General features: G+C 46.3%; 1 protein-coding gene across 1 annotated transcript in view; it reads left to right on the top strand.

Annotated features, from left to right (window-relative positions):
* DNAAF11 (dynein axonemal assembly factor 11) overlaps positions 1-17,776 on the top strand; it is a 130,316-nt gene that overhangs the window by 106,101 nt on the left and 6,439 nt on the right. The window contains exon 10 of the mRNA XM_085604905.1: positions 1,567-1,662. Within this exon, the coding sequence (XP_085461031.1) occupies positions 1,567-1,662 (96 nt within the window). The remainder of the gene's footprint in view (positions 1-1,566; positions 1,663-17,776) is intronic.

A 17,776-nucleotide genomic window follows, 5' to 3' on the forward strand; every position in this document is an offset into this window, starting at 1 on the left:
CCCAAAAAAACAAGATATAAGGTTATTCTCACAATGGCTGAAAGAATGCAGTTATTTTTAAAATCATGAGATCTTCCTGTATTTCACACTTATACCCCTATACAGGATGGGTAGTAGGAGGTCTTAAAATCGCCAGAGGGCTTTTTTAGGATTGGCAAAAACTGGGCTATCTCCAACTTGGGGATTTTTATAATCATGATACATTAATCAACTGGGAAACGGTTTGTGTGCAGGCCACTACACCGAACACTGCTCTTGCTATGAGCTTTGTACAAATAATCAATTTCCTTAAAATGAATTACTCAATGTTGGGTGAGACGGTACAGCCAATTGTTAAGCAGATAGTAAATAAAATGGTAGGGGTTGGCTGTTGGTATCAGCAACTTGGATGAGATTCTGACGAAAGAGCTCCAAGCAATTAATCCAGAGACAGGCTGTAAATTCAATACCAGAGAGTGGAAACAGCTTAATGATCTAGCAAATAAAGCACTCAGAGGTGCCAATTTTAAAAGAATGAATTTTTTATCCAGATGGTTATTATATTTTACACCCCTGAAATTGTCTAAAATGTTTTAAACTTGCCCGAATCAATGTTTTTGCTGTAATAAAGAAGGTGAAGGGGGTTGGTCACATATATTTTACGAATGTAATGATTTACAGTATTTCTGGAAGAGGGTTTCTGCGGAAATTTCTTTGATTTTAACCTTGGCAATCAGTCCGTCAGCCATGCTGGTGTTATTTGGTTCTTCAGGAGAAGTGAAATGTTTTACAAAATATCAGCAATATTTTATATTAATTGCTATCGCAGTTGCTAGATCATTTGTTTTGCAAAACTGGAGAACCAGGCTACAACCTAGCATTGAACATTGGTTTAATAAATTGACCAGGACTTGCAGACTAGAAGAGGCCTATGCCAAACGTATAGGAGCTGTTGTAAGATTTAGGGGTATATGGCGACCTTTTTTCCCTTATGGGTTTATAGACGAAACCTGATGATGATGAATTTGTTATAAATTAGTTATATAAGCACAAAGCACTTTGAAGAAATGATGGTATTTTTATATTTGTTAAAAACAAAACAAAATGTTTTGCACATGGCACCTTGCACTTTATTTATTAATCCTATTTAATGTAATTTGTTATTTAAATCAATTAGTCAGGATGTACTAGATAAAAATTGAGTCTGATTCGTTATTAGTTACCATTGAGAAATTGTAATATGGAACGATTTTTATAAGTGTTGATTATGCTCGATTTAATTAATTGGTCTTGCTACTGATATGTAAACTATTTATTACTTTATCTATTTTTTCCTGTTCTAATAAAAAAATGAAAAAAATAAAAAGTATCATTTTTGAAAATGAGCATCAACATCCCCTGTTAGTGCAGAACAAAAATATTTTGCAAAAGTGCAATTGAAATAACATTGAGTTAAATGCGTTTTTATGTTGAAGTACTTTATATAGTGTTTTAAGGAGAAAAGATACAGGTGGGCAACATGTAGATATTCTCATTTATATGTCGTGTATGGATTGATGTTAACTTTTCATTGCTCTCTGTCTTCAGGCCTTTCAGCTTGTGCTCCCCACAGAAGTGAAACCTGACAGCAGCTCGGCCAAGAGGTCTCAGACAACTGGACATTTAGTGATCACCATGCCAAAGGTATGTAGCGTCTCTTTGAGAGATGGCTCCTTAAATATCTGATCCTTCTGTGAGCAGTCCTCAAGAACCATGTTCAAGTCAGGCATAGAACATCTTGTTAGTTAATGGAGCGCAGGCTGCTTATTTCCCGTCAGGGAACATTTCTTCGGCATAAACAGAAGGTGGTTCTGGCAGAATGATCCTTGCAGGGTGCATGGAAGTGCTCTCAGCTCTTCAGTGCCTGCTCATGCTCAGCAGAGAGAATGCTGGAGGGAATGCTGGCCAGGCTTTACAATAAGAGCTGCCATGCTTAAAAGACAAACTACTCCATAGTACTTTGCCCTATCATGGGCCGGTTTCCTTTAAGGTGCCTTACAATAGTGGATCCAAGGTGCCCTACAGGAGAGTACCTTGTACTTGTGAATCTCTTACCTGGAAGCGTTAGTCTTGCGAATCGAAAATAACCTGTGCTCACACAGTACTGCTCAACTACTGACTAGCTTTGTTCACTACTAGTACATTTGATTTGCGTTTCTTAATTCTTCCTGCACATAGTAATGAAAGGTTTATTTTTTCCTGAAACATATTACCCAGTGGCGGTTGCCAATGGGTAGAAATAGTTAGGTCAGCTTTTCCATAGACCAGGCGTTTTTTGTTTTGCTAATAACTTTTGCGTCATTTGAAGAATCTTTGCGAAACTTCCCAAAACAAAAAGCAAATTCTCTACAGCTCCTTCCTGGAAAGATTCGGTGTGATCTGTCAAACGGGGGCCAAGATAAAAGGGGGGGTCAAAAAAGCATATTTCCCAATACATTTTCCAGAGAATTCTTTAGGCAGCGCTACTGCAAAAACTGGTGAACAGAATTACACCACATTTGGCAGGAACCTAGATCTTGGTTCACAGATTGTGATTTATGTGATTTTGTGGAAATCCGTTCAATCGTTTTTGATAAATTAAAGTTTAGAAATATTTGTATATCTGGACTGTTTGTCATGCAGTTCCCATTAATCCTTAGGATCTGCATGTTTGTGGACAACATAAACTTTGGGTGAGGTACTTAGACTGATTCCATGCATCCCCGTAGTATACGTTGGCCTACAGACCAGCTTACAGTGCCACCTTCAGCCCCCCTAACCTGTTCAGGGAGCAAATGGTTTCTGGCAACCACTGAACATGACAACCCTGACCCCTCAGGATTGTGGTAACAGATCTAGAACCCTTTCGCTCAGTCATTCACGCACTCTTGTTCTCAGAGAAGTATACAGAGAGTACACAAGGGGACGTTCTTCAATATATTTATTGAACCAATGTTATTTCTTGTATAGAGTGCATGTGCTGCGATATTCAATAGACAGAAGCATATGAAAGTGATCACAAGCGCCAAAATAGTAAATAGTATGTATAGTTCCACCGTGGTGCTAAGAACTGTGTATATATGTAGGCAAATAAAACTATATAGGAATTAGGCATACTCCTGTTATGCAATCCCTACCCTATGTGCGTCTAGGGTGTATGTATGTGTGGGTGTGCATATATATCTGTTGCCAAGAATCCTACCATGTGATGATCCAACCCCATTACCTGGCTGGACAGAATGTAGGACCCTGTCTTGGTCACAAACTAGACATCCCTCACGGAGATGTTAGGCAGCTGCTTGGCACAGCTTCAGCATGCAGGGAACTCTCGATGTCAGCGAAAGTGTCTTCTCTGGCTAACCCCCGGGAATGCTTATTTATTTATAAGAAAGAGTATCCTTGTGATGTATATACAAATTGGCATTGTTATGGGTTTGCAGATAGCCCTGTCGCCCCGTGGATGAAGGTATAATGACATTGTACAGTGTGCAAGGCCTTGTACTCGGTGTTCAAGGCATCATGATAATGTTGCACAAAGCGAAATGTGCAAGGAAAGCAGTTTCAGAAAAACTAATCCAATATTGTCACGCATGCAAATATGTGCAGAAGGTTAATGTAAAATGTTATTGTGCAGAAAGAGGGTAATGTAAGAAAATGTGCAGCGTGCTACATGGGCCTAACTCAGGCACATAACAGGTTGGGTCCGCGAGAGACTTGTGGGAGCACCTAATTAAAAATAGAGTATTCTGACTGGCCCAGGGATCTTTAATCCCCTTGGGTCAATTCGCTCCTGCTGGAGTCAGACTCCCTCGGGAGTGAGCGCTCTGATTTGCTGCCAGCAACATGAGAAAAATGTTGCTTGCAGCCCGTACAGGACATGGGGACTTAGGGACATATGTACAACCACATTTTCCCATAGACGCAAAATGGGTAAAACCCTTTGATACACCTGGCCCTTAGTCCCCTATCCTGAAGTAAAACAACATGATATAATGGGGCAGTGCAGGGATACCCCCTGCACTGCAAATAGATGCCAGTAGCCCAAAGTATTTTTTAAGGGGAGGGAGCTGTGCAGCCTCCCACCAGAGCCATAAAAGGCCCTGGGGACCCTCTCCCCCATGGCCATCATTTTGAACAAAAGGGAGTGGAGGCTGCATGGCCTCCCTCCCCAAGCCTATTTGTGCCCCAGGGACCCCATCCCCCGGTGCTGGCTAACTTGCTGTGCGCCAGGGAGTCCACTACTGGGATTTGCACTAGCACAGGCAGGGAAACATGTAGGCTCCTAGCCGCTGGGAGCATTTTGAAAACTCCTGCCAAACGGGAGCAAGCACTAAGTCTGTTGCAATCCAGCTAGCAGCAGACCTGTGATCTGTTTCTCTGCTGGCACTGATGCGGGCAGGGAAACAGGAGAGCAGATTGCTCTCGCCTGGAGGGAGCAGCATAAATAGCTGCTCCCTACTGGGGGGAACAATGCCAGCTCCCACACCATGCAAGGAGCAGGCTGGGGCCCACAACGTTGTGCTTGGTGCGTTTCCCTGGGTGGGCACCCACTTGTAACTGATGTAGACCCCAGGGACAAAATAGGTTAGGGGAGGGGGTTTTGCATTGCCCCCCTTCCCTTCAAAATAGGCTCGGGAAGGGTGGCTGTGTGACCCCCTCACCTTTATAATATGGAATGGTCCCGGGTATGGGGTCACCCAGAGAGGGAGGCCACGTGGCCCCCCTCACCTTTTATTTACATTTTGGCCCTAGGGGTGGGGTCCATGGTGCCAAATAGGCTTAGGGAAGGGGGCAGCATGCCCCCTCCCTTTATTAATTTCTTGGCCCCAGAGGATGGGATCCCCGGGGTCTGATAAGGCTCGGGGACGGGCCAGTGCAGCCCCCCTCCCCTTGTAAACAAAAAAATTGCCGTGGAAGATGGGATCCCTAGGACCTATGAAAGATTGGGGAGAGGGGGCGCATGCCCCTCCCCTTTTTTATTGGTTTGGTCCTGGGGGATAGGATTACCGGGGCCTGATAAGGCTCGGAAGGGGGGCTGTATGCCTCCCTCCCCTTAGATTTTTGCCCCAGCGAATAGGGTCCCTGGGGATCAAAAAGGGTGCACACCCTCTCCCCTTTTTTAGAGTATTTGGCCCCGGGGGATGCGGTCCCTGGGGTTTTTTAAGCCACAGGAAGGGGGCCTACACACCCTCCTCCACTGTTTAATTGTATATCACCTCTGGGCTTAGAGTCCCCGGGGCCTTTTAAGGCTTGGAGAGGGAGGCCACACTGCCCCTCCCCTTTTCATGGGACCTGGCCAGAGGGGATGGGTCCCCGGGGCCAATTAAGGGTCGGGGAAGGAACTGCACGCCCCCTTCACTTAATATATATGCTTTGGCCTCAGGGGATGAGGCCCGAAGGGCAACCTTCTACTGCACCGTCTAAAGGTGGTGCACAGTGTGGGGTTGGCAGCCTGCTGGGGGGTTTGGCCATAGGGCCTGAAGGCAGGCCCAGAACTGTGGCCAACCCCCTCTGCGCACAACCTAAGGCTATGTGCAGCGTGGGGTTGGTTGCCTGCAGGGACTTGGAAGCAGGGCCTGGCTGAAAGACAGACCCTGCTGCTAACCCCACACCATGAATGACCAAAAGCCATGTGTGGTTGGCTGCCTGCCGGGAGTTGGATGTAGGGCCCGGCTGCGAGCCAGGCTCTGTGGCCAACCTTCTCGGCACACGCAATGAAAGGCAGTGCGCAGAATTGGGTTGGTTGCGTGTGGGAGGGTTGGCTGCTGCCGCCATGCCTTCTGGCAACCCATTGCTGTGCATGGCCAAATGCCATGCGCAGCATGAGGTTGGTAGCCTGTTGAGAGTTTGCCGGAGGGCCTGGCCGGGGATTTGCTTTACGCATTGTAATAAAATATTACTTTACGTTAAAGAAAACCAGAAATACACTGAAAAAAACGAACATTAAAGTAATGTTATAGTTAGGTGAATATATCTGAAATCATCTTGAGACAGATTCCATACCTTAGAATTACCCTAGACGCCAGTCTGAATCTGGAAATGTTTCATGAGCACTACCCCTGTGCACCAGTAGGTGGCATCCTTTGGCTCCGTGTGGTGTAGTCCACATCGGAAGTGACGTGCGCGGCGTGCGCTGTACATATAAAGGCGCCACGCCAGCGTGCTGAAGTCTGTTTCTTTTCGTGACTTTCCATGCCAGCAGCGCAGAGCCAGCACCACTGACCACTGGTGTAGAAAACTAGGGCCGTTAAAGGGGAAAAATCCTGTCCTTAGAAATCTGTTCGCAGAGCAGAGAGGATGAATGGGTCGGTAGGCAATCTGCAGCTAGATTGGGTCTCTACCAGATAAGGCGTTACCGAAAGGTAAGTAACTTGTTCATCTGATAGAGACTTCTGGCCACAGATTCCTTATCTTAGAATTGATACATAAGCAATACCTTTCCAGAGGTGGGTCTGCGAAACCATGCCACACGAAAAAGTCCTGCAGGACCGATCGAGCAAAGTGACCGTCTCAACAGACCTGACTGTCCAGGCAATAGTGCTTGGTGAACATGTGCAGAGAAGCCCATGTCACTGCCTGGCAGATGTCTAGGACTAGAACTCTGCGTGCTAAAGCAGTGGTCACAGCCGTAGCTCTAGTAGATTGAGCACGCAATCCCACAGGCGGTTGCTTCTTGGCCCATTCATAGCAGATTTGTGTGCATAGCCAACAGTAGATTACCCATTTCTGCACAGCCTTCCCATTCTTTGCTCCGACATACCCCATGAAGAGTTGGTTGTGCACCCAGAACTCTTTGGTGCAGTTAAGGTAGGATGTCAACGCTCTTTTTGGGTCCAGACACTGGAGGCGCTCCTCTTCCTTAGAGGGATGCAATGAAGCGTAAATGGAGGCTGGGTGATGCACTAGTCTACATGAAAGAGAGTTACAACTGTCAGCAGGAAGGATGCTCTAGTGCAAAGAACCAGCTTGTGTAGGAAGATGTTTTGGTACGGAGGCTTATATGACAAACCTTGGAGCTCACTGACCCTCCGGGCAGATGTTATTGCCACTAGGAAGGCCGTCTTGATTGTAAGGAGCCTGAGAGGAGAGGTGTGTAGTGGCTCAAAAAAGCGCTCATCAGAAAGGTGAGTACTAGATTGAGGTTCCGCTGAGGCATGATGAAGGGTGACGGTGGAAGCATATGTTGAAGACCTTTCAAAAACCTATTCAGAACAGGGGATTTGAAAAGGGGAGGCAAAATAGCAACCTAAAAAAGGCGGAGATGGCAGAAAGATAGCCCTTTAAGGTGCCCATGGCAGAGGGGCAAGAGAAAAAATAAATAGAAGGACCTAAGAAAGCGGAGCAGAAAGGGGGTCATCTTGCTTTTCTGCACACCTTGCCACACACTTGCATCAGTGGCAGGAGTATACTGTCTTGGTGGAGGGACACCTGGCTACCATGATAACTTTGCAGACTCTGGGCTATCGCCCCTCAATCTCCATGCATGAAAACAGAGCATTTCCAGGTTCGGGTGGAGAACCCTCCCCTGCTGCTGTGATAAGAGATCCTCCCGAAGAAGTAGCCTCATCAGAGACCGATGGCCATGCTCAACAGTTCGAAACACCAAACTCTGTGAGTTCAGTCCGGAGTCACAAGCTATGTTCCCTGTAGGCTGCGCGCACACTCAACCTTTCTTCTTCCAGCGCACAGACAAACTCTGTGAGTGCGCTCACTGCTCCCAGGTCCTAAAGACATAAAAAGGAGGCTTGAAAACTTCCCTTTTCTCTGTTCATTGCAGGCTGTGCACCAGGAGGCCCAGCAAATCCATCAAATAGAAAGGGGCTGCTTCTTTGATTTGAGATCAGACAAGTGCATGATTGGGTTTCACTCACATTGAGAGGGAGACTATATGGCATTACTGCCAGGGCTGCTCACTCTGGAACTGGGGAAACAGGATCCAGTCTCGATGCTCAGGTAAAGCCCTCTAATACTTTCCAGTCGAGTTTGGTATACATGACTGCAAAAAAATAATACCTTCAGCTTAAAGAATGGGTAAATACTTTTTAACTGATCCTCCTATTTGTTCATCTTCGGGTACCTTCAAATACGAGAGAATAGGCTTTGTAATATACAAAAGATCTTTTGTGTTTGATTTAATAGCCTATAAATTTCCTCCATCGATAATTAGAATCCAGGCCACATATAGGGTACATATGATCCCTGACTTCCCTCTTGGTTCACTAATAGCATTGTCTTTTTAAGGAAGGAGGGGGGGTGGGCAGGAACATTTCCTAGCTCATGTTTAAAAACTCTCACTTGTAATAAATACTTTGCACATAATTTGATGTATTAAGGTCAAGGCCACTGGAATTATGTGGCAGGAGTGCACCAAATTATGCTGCAGGGTTTATAAAATTATGCGGCAAGAAAAGGCAATTTATGTGGCATCATGTGGCACATTTGTGGAAGTATTACTTCATTGTTTTATCATTTTACACATGGTAATACAGTCTGTTCAAAGATCTCGCCTCATGACTACCAATGTAACATCCAAATGTAGAAATAAGGAACTGAAAGTAGACCAGATAACCTTTGCAAAGGGCCTGCCATTGAGTGCGAACACGTTGCCACATTTTTTGTAACTTTTGATCAGTTTGAGCTATAAATATGTTGCAAATTCATAATTATGTAAAAAAGCTACAGCCGCAGAATCACATAATTCCAGTGGCCGAGACTAAGATGAAACACTTCCATGTTTTAATTTTTTGAATTTTGCAGACAAGTCTCCACTTTTGCATGGGTTCTTAAGAGCCAGAGCCAACCTCAACTGTCCCTTTTAATTTGTTGGCTTGCCCACCTCTACCTTGCCCCATCGTTAGGGCCACAGGAATTGTGAGGCAGGAGAGGGCCAAATAATGCGTCAGGGTTGAATTATGCAGCAAGAATAGGTGCTCTTTTTTGACAGTATTATTTTATCATTTTCACACATGCTAACACAGTCTGCACACATGCCTAACCTCATTAGTACCAATTTAACACCCAAATACACCAATTGGCAACAGAAAGGTGACCTATTAACCTTTTCGATGGGTATTCCACTTTGCACCAATACGGATAGTCAGTTTTGGTAACTTTTACTCCATTTGCACTCGAAACTTTTTGGGGGTTAAACTCTGCAGATTATACAGCAGATGATAGATTGCTTGGCACTTGGCAAATTCATAGTTATGAGGAAGCGGCCACTGCCGTAGAATTGTATAATTATATTGGCCCTTACCTTAGTCGAAGGGTGTGAGCATTCTGTCAAGCATAGGTGCTGTACTGGAAGGGAGCCTTCCAGTACAAAAAATATCCTTTGAGGCCTTTCCCACTGCATGTGTGCTGTACATATACAGAGTTTGAAACATTTGGAGAATTTTAAAAGTTGCTTCACTGTTACGCCTGCCTCAAGGAGGCATAATTTGTTGCCTCAAATCCCTGTCTATAAATGTTAATAGATCGGGATTTGTCTCAAAACCCACGGGAATCGCCCATGTACCACCCATGGTACACCACTTTGATGAAAAGTAGCTCAAGGTTGGGCAACCTGCTACTTTGCGTTACTGATGGCAACATTCCCACACAAATCATGATTTGTTTTGGACAGTGAATCCTACCACAACACTGTGTGCAGGGTTTGTGTCACTTTTGTGATGCAAACTCAGCATAAAGTGTTAGTAAATCTGGATCAGAATTTCTAAATAGGCACTTGACAATTTTAGTAGGACGATTTGTGTTCTTACTGCAAGCTAATGCATATGGGTGTCTTTTAACATCAACCAAAGAGGGGAGGGGAGGGGTGGCATTCCTTTGTGGTTTCCATTAGGGCACATGGCACTCATACCACTGATGTTGGTAGCTTGCACACCACACGTGCTTGCATATTAAGTTATTGTTGGTCTTTCGGCGCACACAGCCTTAGCTGCAGTGCACAGAGCAACTTTATTGTCGCATATAGAGAAAACAAATTAGAGGGAATATTGGTCACAAGGATGACTTGGGCCCAGTCTTTCCTGACTTCTTGAGAACTCTGGGCAGGAGTGGTGTAGGAAAGTTCCCCTTTTGACATGGTTTCCCCCCACTTTTTGCCTGGTATCTGATGCAAGATTGACAGAAAGTGTACTGGGTTCCTGCTAACCAGGTCCCCAGTAGCAGTGTTCTTTCCCTAATCTGTACCTGTGTTCCACAATTGGCACCACTTTAGACTCCATGTAAGTTCCTAGTAAATGGTACCCCTGGTACCTAGGGCATTGGGTCTAAAGAGGGCCACTAAGGGCTGCAGCACGAATTGTGCCACCCTAAGGGGCCCCTCACCAAGCTCATGCAAACTGCCATTGCAGCCTGCATGTCTTGGTGCTGAGAAAAGTGAAGAGTCGACATGGCACACATCACTGTGTGCCATGCCTACACAGCACTGCATGTGGTATCGATACGTCAACCTTACAGCAGACTTTACAGCCCTAAGGTAGGGTGCACTATACACATGAGTTGGCATATCTGCATGAGTGGATGTGTCCCTGTGATATCTAGGGAATCCATACCGAGTACATGGGCCGGACACTCATAATTTCGAGTTCTCCAGCTACATGATGGCAAACATCTTGTGTCAATAAACCCACACTGATGCCAGGGTTGGATGTATTGAGAAATGCACCCAAAGGCCACCTTAGAAGTGCCCCCTGTAAACCTACCAACCACTAGCGTGTTCACTAACTGGTCTCCACCAGCCAGTCACCTTAGACAAGTTTCTGACCTCCTGAGGTGAGACCCATCTTTCTCGGAGGGCGGGAACAAAGCCTGCTCCGGGCATAGGTGTTTACACCTCTTCCACACAGGAACTACATTCTAGGGCGGGAAGCTTCAAAGGCCCTGCCGACTTTGTTATGCGCCCCAGGCCTCTCCAGATAGCGGAGATGCCAACCCCCCTTTTCTAGCAACAAGACATATGGGAAAAATAGTAAGATTAGGAGGTGTGCCCATACCCAACCAGCACCACCCCTAAGGTAGGCTAGCTGATGTGGACACCACCTCTTCAAATTCCTCCATCTTGATTTTGGCGGAATTAGCCTTCTAGGGTCAGTGTTATGCCCTCATCCCACAGGAAGCAAAAGACACACAATTGATGGACGGACTGCAGAACAAATCAAAACATTCACCCCCAGTCAAGAGATCTGGGTTAAATCCATCATTCTTTTGCTCACCATGCCACCCCAGTTTAGACCTGGCCATATGCAAATCAGCCTTGACCCTGTGCCTCATGGGATCAGTCCAGCCCAAACTGCCAAGCCAGGTCCTCCCTGGACCTGAAACAAGCATCCTAGGACCGGTTTCAGGGTTTCCCCCTTCTTCAGCCAGGATAGCTTGATTCCAGTGGCACAGTGAGCACAGGACCCACGTCTGGGCATACCTGGCGCACTTAGGGCGAGAAAGCAAAGGACACACAATTGATGGACGGAATGCAGAACAAATCAAAACATTCACCCTCAGTCAGGAGATCTGGGTTAAATCCATCATTCTTTTGCCCACCATGCCACCCCAGTTTAGATCTGGCCATATGCAAATCAGTTTTGACCCTGTGCTTCATGGGAACAGTCCAGCCCGAACTGCCAGGCCAGGTCCTCCCTGAACCGGAAACAAGCATCCAAGACCGGTTTCGGGGATTCACCCCTCTTCAGCCAGGATAGCTTCATTCCAGTGGCACAGTGAGCCCATGACTCACGTCTGGGCATACTTGGCGCACTTAGGGCGAGAAAGCAAAAGACACACAATTGATGGACGGAATGCAGAACAAATCAAAACATTCACCCTCAGTCAGGAGATCTGGGTTAAATCCATCATTCTTTTGCCCACCATGCCACCCCAGTTTAGATCTGGCCATATGCAAATCAGTTTTGACCCTGTGCTTCATGGGAACAGTCCAGCCCGAACTGCCAGGCCAGGTCCTCCCTGAACCGGAAACAAGCATCCAAGACCGGTTTCGGGGATTCACCCCTCTTCAGCCAGGATAGCTTCATTCCAGTGGCACAGTGAGCCCATGACTCACGTCTGGGCATACTTGGCGCACTTAGGGCGAGAAAGCAAAAGACACACAATTGATGGACGGAATGCAGAACAAATCAAAACATTCACCCCCAGTCAAGAGATCTGGGTTAAATCCATCATTCTTTTGCTCACCATGCCACCCCAGTTTAGACCTGGCCATATGCAAATCAGTCTTAACCCTGTGCCTCATGGGAACAGTCCAGCCTGAACTGCCAAGCCAGGTCCTCCCTGGATCGGAAACAAACATCCAAGACCGGTTTCGGGGATTCACCCCTCTTCAGCCAGGATAGCTTGATTCCAGTGGCACAGTGAGCCCATGACTCACGTCTGGGCATACTTGGCGCACTTAGGGCGAGAAAGCAAAAGACACACAATTGATGGACGGAATGCAGAACAAATCAAAACATTCACCCCCAGTCAAGAGATCTGGGTTAAATCCATCATTCTTTTGCTCACCATGCCACCCCAGTTTAGACCTGGCCATATGCAAATCAGTCTTAACCCTGTGCCTCATGGGAACAGTCCAGCCTGAACTGCCAAGCCAGGTCCTCCCTGGACCGGGAAAAGCATCCTAGGACCGGTTTCGGGGTTTCATCCCTCCCCGCAGGAAGCATTTCTATAGAGGGTGTGGGCAACCTAAGGGCAGGTAGTCCATTGGCTACTACCTGTCACTTCCCTTAAATTTAGTATTTAGGAGGTATTCCTGAACCTAAGAACTCAGATTCGAAGTATCAAGAGAAGAGGACGAATAAGAGTCATTGCCTGATGAGAACTGCAGAAGAGCTGAGAACTGTTAGCGTGAAACCCTGCCTGCTCGCAACTCTCTCTCGAATCATGAAAGCGTGACTTGTCCTGTAAGCTGGAGGAACTACTAGAGCCGCGGGTAGCTTGCCAGCACTTTGAAAATCATCTACAGTCTCCCTTGGTGTAGAGGAGCTACTCCCCTGCAGCCCGCAGGCACTGACAGGATGAGTCCGGTCCACCGCTTTGCAGTTCTCTGGCTTGACCGATGCTGCAGACAACCAGAAATAGGTACTCGTGCTCTGGAAGGTCAGATCTGTCTCCCCACTGAGTGTGAAGACACCAAGACCAACCGGAGCCATACAGCACCAATCCGTAGGGTACCATACACCCTGCACCAAACACCAACTGTGAGAGTCTATTCCAGATTTTAACTGCACTACCACCGATCAGCCTTCAAGGGACATCAGCATCACTGAGACCCACTTTGTGAGTAGCATAGCTGCAATGATTTTGCATCTGCTAGCTCTTTGTGCCTAACCATGAGGAGCATCTTTGCGCACTGAGTCCAGCTGCCCTAACCACTCTGCATCCGAGCCACCTGGCCTGGGAACCAAAAAAAGTCTGTGCCCCCTTGCTCCAAGACTCCTTGGGGCCCAAACCCCCATTTTGGAGCTCTTAAACCGGTCTCCAAGTCCCCCTGTGCAGCCTGTTTCCAGGTCCCTCCCCCTTCACAGTAGCACGCCCAGCTACAACCTCACCTGCACCCTGCTTCTGGCGAAACCCGGGTCGTTACAGAAGAACTGCTGGTAGTACTTTGGAACTTGGCCTACTACAACTCTAAATCCAGGAGGTGAACCTATTGGTACTCGCAAATTGCGCTTGCAATTTCCCATTGATTCCTATGGGCCTGTAGGCCCATAGGAATGAATGGGATGTCATTCCTTATTTGCGACTCGCAATGTGCGAGTTGCAAATACGGAATGTGTAGGAATCACTATTATTATAGCGATTCCTGCATGCATAGGATTTTGCGAGTCCCTAATTGCGAATCCTTAATATTTGCAATTAAGGCATCGCAAAATCCTAGATTGATGCATGGGCCTGATAGTGAACAATTAAGTCAGCAATCTCGCAATCAACTCTCCATCTTGTTAACAGTACGTACATCCTGCATGAGTTTGCCAGATTAAAAAACATTGAAACATGATTAATAATTACGTCGTTGTTCCTAGTGGTCAGTACTCTCCCGCTTAGTCTACCCCAGTAGGTACCAGCCACTGTTCAAGTTGCGTGGCAGATTTTGATTGTGCAGCTGATGTATAGTGTTTCAACGGGCCCCAAATGTCCCTATGATGGGACGTTCTAGGAAGCGTAGAGGAGTATAAATCATAATTGGTGTTGCAATACGCAAGACTGCTTAGCCAGTCCTTTTAGTGTCGGAACAGTTTTGCGCCCCCATTTGACTGCTATTTCCCTTTTGGCCAGAAGTAACCCTATAGCGCTGAATTTCCGGACAGTCTCAGAATGTTTTTCACATAGCCCATCAGAGCAACCACTGGAGTGGGTTCGATGTCTAAATCTATCATTTCCCCTAGTGTTTGGAAAATTGTGGCCCAGAAGGCTTTCATTTTGCCACAGTTCCAGGAGAGATGGGCAAAATCAGCGCGGGGGGATTTACACTTTGGACAACAGTGGGATCTTTCCAGGTCAAGCCTATGTGCCATCACAGGGGTAATTTAGGTTCTATGCAGGAATTTAAAGTGTATCAGCTTGTGACGACTGTTCAGGGAGACCTCCTTGGTCTGGCTGCAACATACTGCCCACTGGCCGTCCAGATTAGGGTGCCCCACATCTGCCTCCCCGGAAGCCCTTAGTTTGGAGTCATTTATTGGGATCATGTCTGCACATGACCTGTACATTTTGGAGAGGAGGTGTTCCCCCCGCACAAAAACAATGGAGAGAGGAGTGAACGGATCAGGTTCAAAGGGGAATCCAGGGACAATTGGCCTCAATGCTGACCACATACGATGAAGTACAAATTTGTCCATGAAGGAGGCGTCACTAAACTTAACCCCCTCCGAGACAGAAAAAACATGCCCATCGATGTACAAATCCCCTGCAGTGTGCAGGTCATACTTGGAAAAAGTGCGTTGTGCGATCTTTTCGCCTGAAATGAGTATCCAGCGGTTGTTCGGCTCTCGTGGGAAGCCCAAAGGTAGCACTGTGTTCAGTGCATCGGGTAGGACCATATCGGCCTCCGGACGTAAATACGGGAGTCTTACGTCAGGGTGGAACCAGGAGTGTGCATAGCTGCACTGCGCCACTAAATAGTAGAGCTGTGGGTTAGGAACCCGGAATCCTCCTCTATCGTAGGGCAGTGTCATCACCTCCCAGCGGACCCTAGGCCTTCTGCCTCCCCAAGTCAGTCAGATGAGGTGAGTGTGTAGTGCCATGAAGAACTGATTCGTAGGTGGAATAGGGATGTTTTTAAAAAGATACACGAACTTAGGAAGGACAATCATTTTGATCAAAGCAACCCGTCCTGCATCTGAGAGTGGGAGTCGCAGCCAACTGTCCACCTGCATTTCTAGTTGATGTATAACCGTGCCATAATTTAGTAGAATAATTTCAGAGGTGTCCAGGTGAATGTTAATCTCAGGGTATTTAACTGAATCTGTGCTCCAGGCAAGTGGGAATTCACAACCCCACCTTCCCAAGCTTGAAGTAAGGGGAAAGATCACTGACTTGCACCAGTTTATACCAAGGCCGGAGAGTCCGCCAAATCTAATAATCTCTCTGATTAGCGGGTCTAGGTTCGTCTGTGGGTCCCTAACATAAAGAATAATGTCATCTGCATATAGTGACACCAGAAGAAGCTCTGTATTAAACTGGAGTCCTCTCTGTAAGTGGCGTTCCTGAAACTGCCAGATAAGGGGATCCATTGCAAGTATGAAAAGTAAAGGCGGTATGGGGCAACCCTGCCTGGTTCCTCGAAAAAGTTTGAAGGAACGGGAAAGTTTGCCATTTAAGCAGAGCCTGGCAGTGGGGACGGTATATAAAAGGGCTCTGAGATCAATGAACCCCCTGGGCATACCCAGCCTGCACATTACAGATAATAACAAGCATTGGCATAGCCAATAGGTCTCGCCTTTGGGACCTTATAAGTGTTTAGCTATGCAACAGTTGCATAACTAAATACTTATAAGGTCCCAAAAGCGAGACCTATTGGCTATGCCAAGCGGCCGCGAAAGTGAAAGTGATCGCGATCAAACATCAAAGCAGCCGTGCGGCCGCAAAAGTGAAAGTAATCGACGTAAAGCGCAGCGAGCGCGCGCCCGCGCACATGCACTGTAGCTCTAGGCTGGCCTGGTAGCACTTTTTGGAGCCCTCTCAATAAGTCTCACCAGACCAGCGCATGCGCTGGGTCAGGCGAGACCAGAGCGATCATTTTCACTAAAATCTTGTAGTCTAAATTTAATAATGAAAGTGGCCTATAAGACCCGCATAACAAGGGGTCCTTACCGGGCTTGGGCAGCAAAACAATCACTGCCTCTCTGAGAGTGGGAGGAAGCTGTCGTCATACTAGGGCTTCATGGTAAACCTCGAGAAGCCAAGGGGCCATATATCTTTGTAATGTTTATAAAAATCCCCTGAAAAGCTATCGAGGCCAGGACCAGTGGAGCCATTTAGCGCGTCGATCGCGCTGATGATTTCATCTGAAGAAAAAGGTTCTGCAAGGAAGTCTCGCATGTGTTTCTCCATGTAGACCAAAGCTATCTCAGAAAAATAGTCATCTAGTTCCGCAGAATTGTGCACAATTTTGGATGCATGTAGAGTCTCGTAATATTGTTGACAGATCCTTAGTTTACAAGGTCGCTGTAACCTTCGGGCAGCTTTGCTGTCAGATACCTAAGCTTGTACGATCTCTGTACCTCAAGTGATGAGTTTTTTAATAGGCTAGAGTATGTAGGATATATAGATCTGGCTGTGTATATATTGCAAGTCTGACTAATCATGTGATACCTATGCATTATTTTCTGTTATCCCTTTGGGCCCCAATTGTGAGTTGCACGGTATTGTGCAGTGCAAACTCTACACACATAGTTACCATTAACGTGTGGTAGCACCCCGCTAGTACAATCAAGAGTTAAACACCTCAGAATGGGGAATAACTTAGCAGACATTGAATTATTCTGCATGGGGTTCCCTATTCTGAGGGCTTTAAAGCACACATTTACCACCTGCTGGTAGCAGGTGTTAAATGTGTGGAAAGGCTTCTGCGTTGTGTGGGTTGGGGTGGGGGTGGAGGAAGGTAGGAGAGGGAAAGGAAAGAATATTTCTGGCAGGGGGACCCTTGCTAGAGAAAAAAGTAATGATGAAGACCGGGACGAGGCTGGGCTGCTGTTGCACACAAACCGATTTAAGCAACCAATGGGGTAACCCAGTATCCCTCAGAACCTGGGCAATCTTATATCAAAAACACAATGGTTCTGTCGGGTAAAACCATATCTTACTAAATATACAGCATAAGTCTTGCGTTATTCAAAAAACCACAATAAGTCAAAAGGTGACACAAGAATCAAATTTTTGCAGTACTTTCAATTTTTATATACAAATTAAATCATTTATATATATTTTTCTCTCCAACAATTAATTGAAAAGGCCATCACAATGCATAATAATAACAAATAGTGACAGAGTGACTATTAGTGCTCAGTGAAAAAAGTGCATAATATGTACAGTGTAATTTAAAAGATCAAAGTTGGTATTGGCCAGAGAACACAGGTTTATAGTAGTCTTGCGAACTATAGTAATTGAGTTTTACGCAGACTCTAATTGCTGGTCCAGGGGATAATGTCGACGTTTCAACCCTATCTACTGCACTACTATCAAGTCGGTGCGGGTCTTCATCAGGACAAAACGTGATGATGGCCTGTAAAGAGTGAGTTGACTAGAATCAGATGTGTCACGGGAA

Source organism: Triturus cristatus, chromosome 5_1 (assembly GCF_964204655.1).
Source record: "Triturus cristatus chromosome 5_1, aTriCri1.1, whole genome shotgun sequence".
In the NCBI taxonomy this organism is placed as follows: domain Eukaryota; kingdom Metazoa; phylum Chordata; class Amphibia; order Caudata; family Salamandridae; genus Triturus; species Triturus cristatus.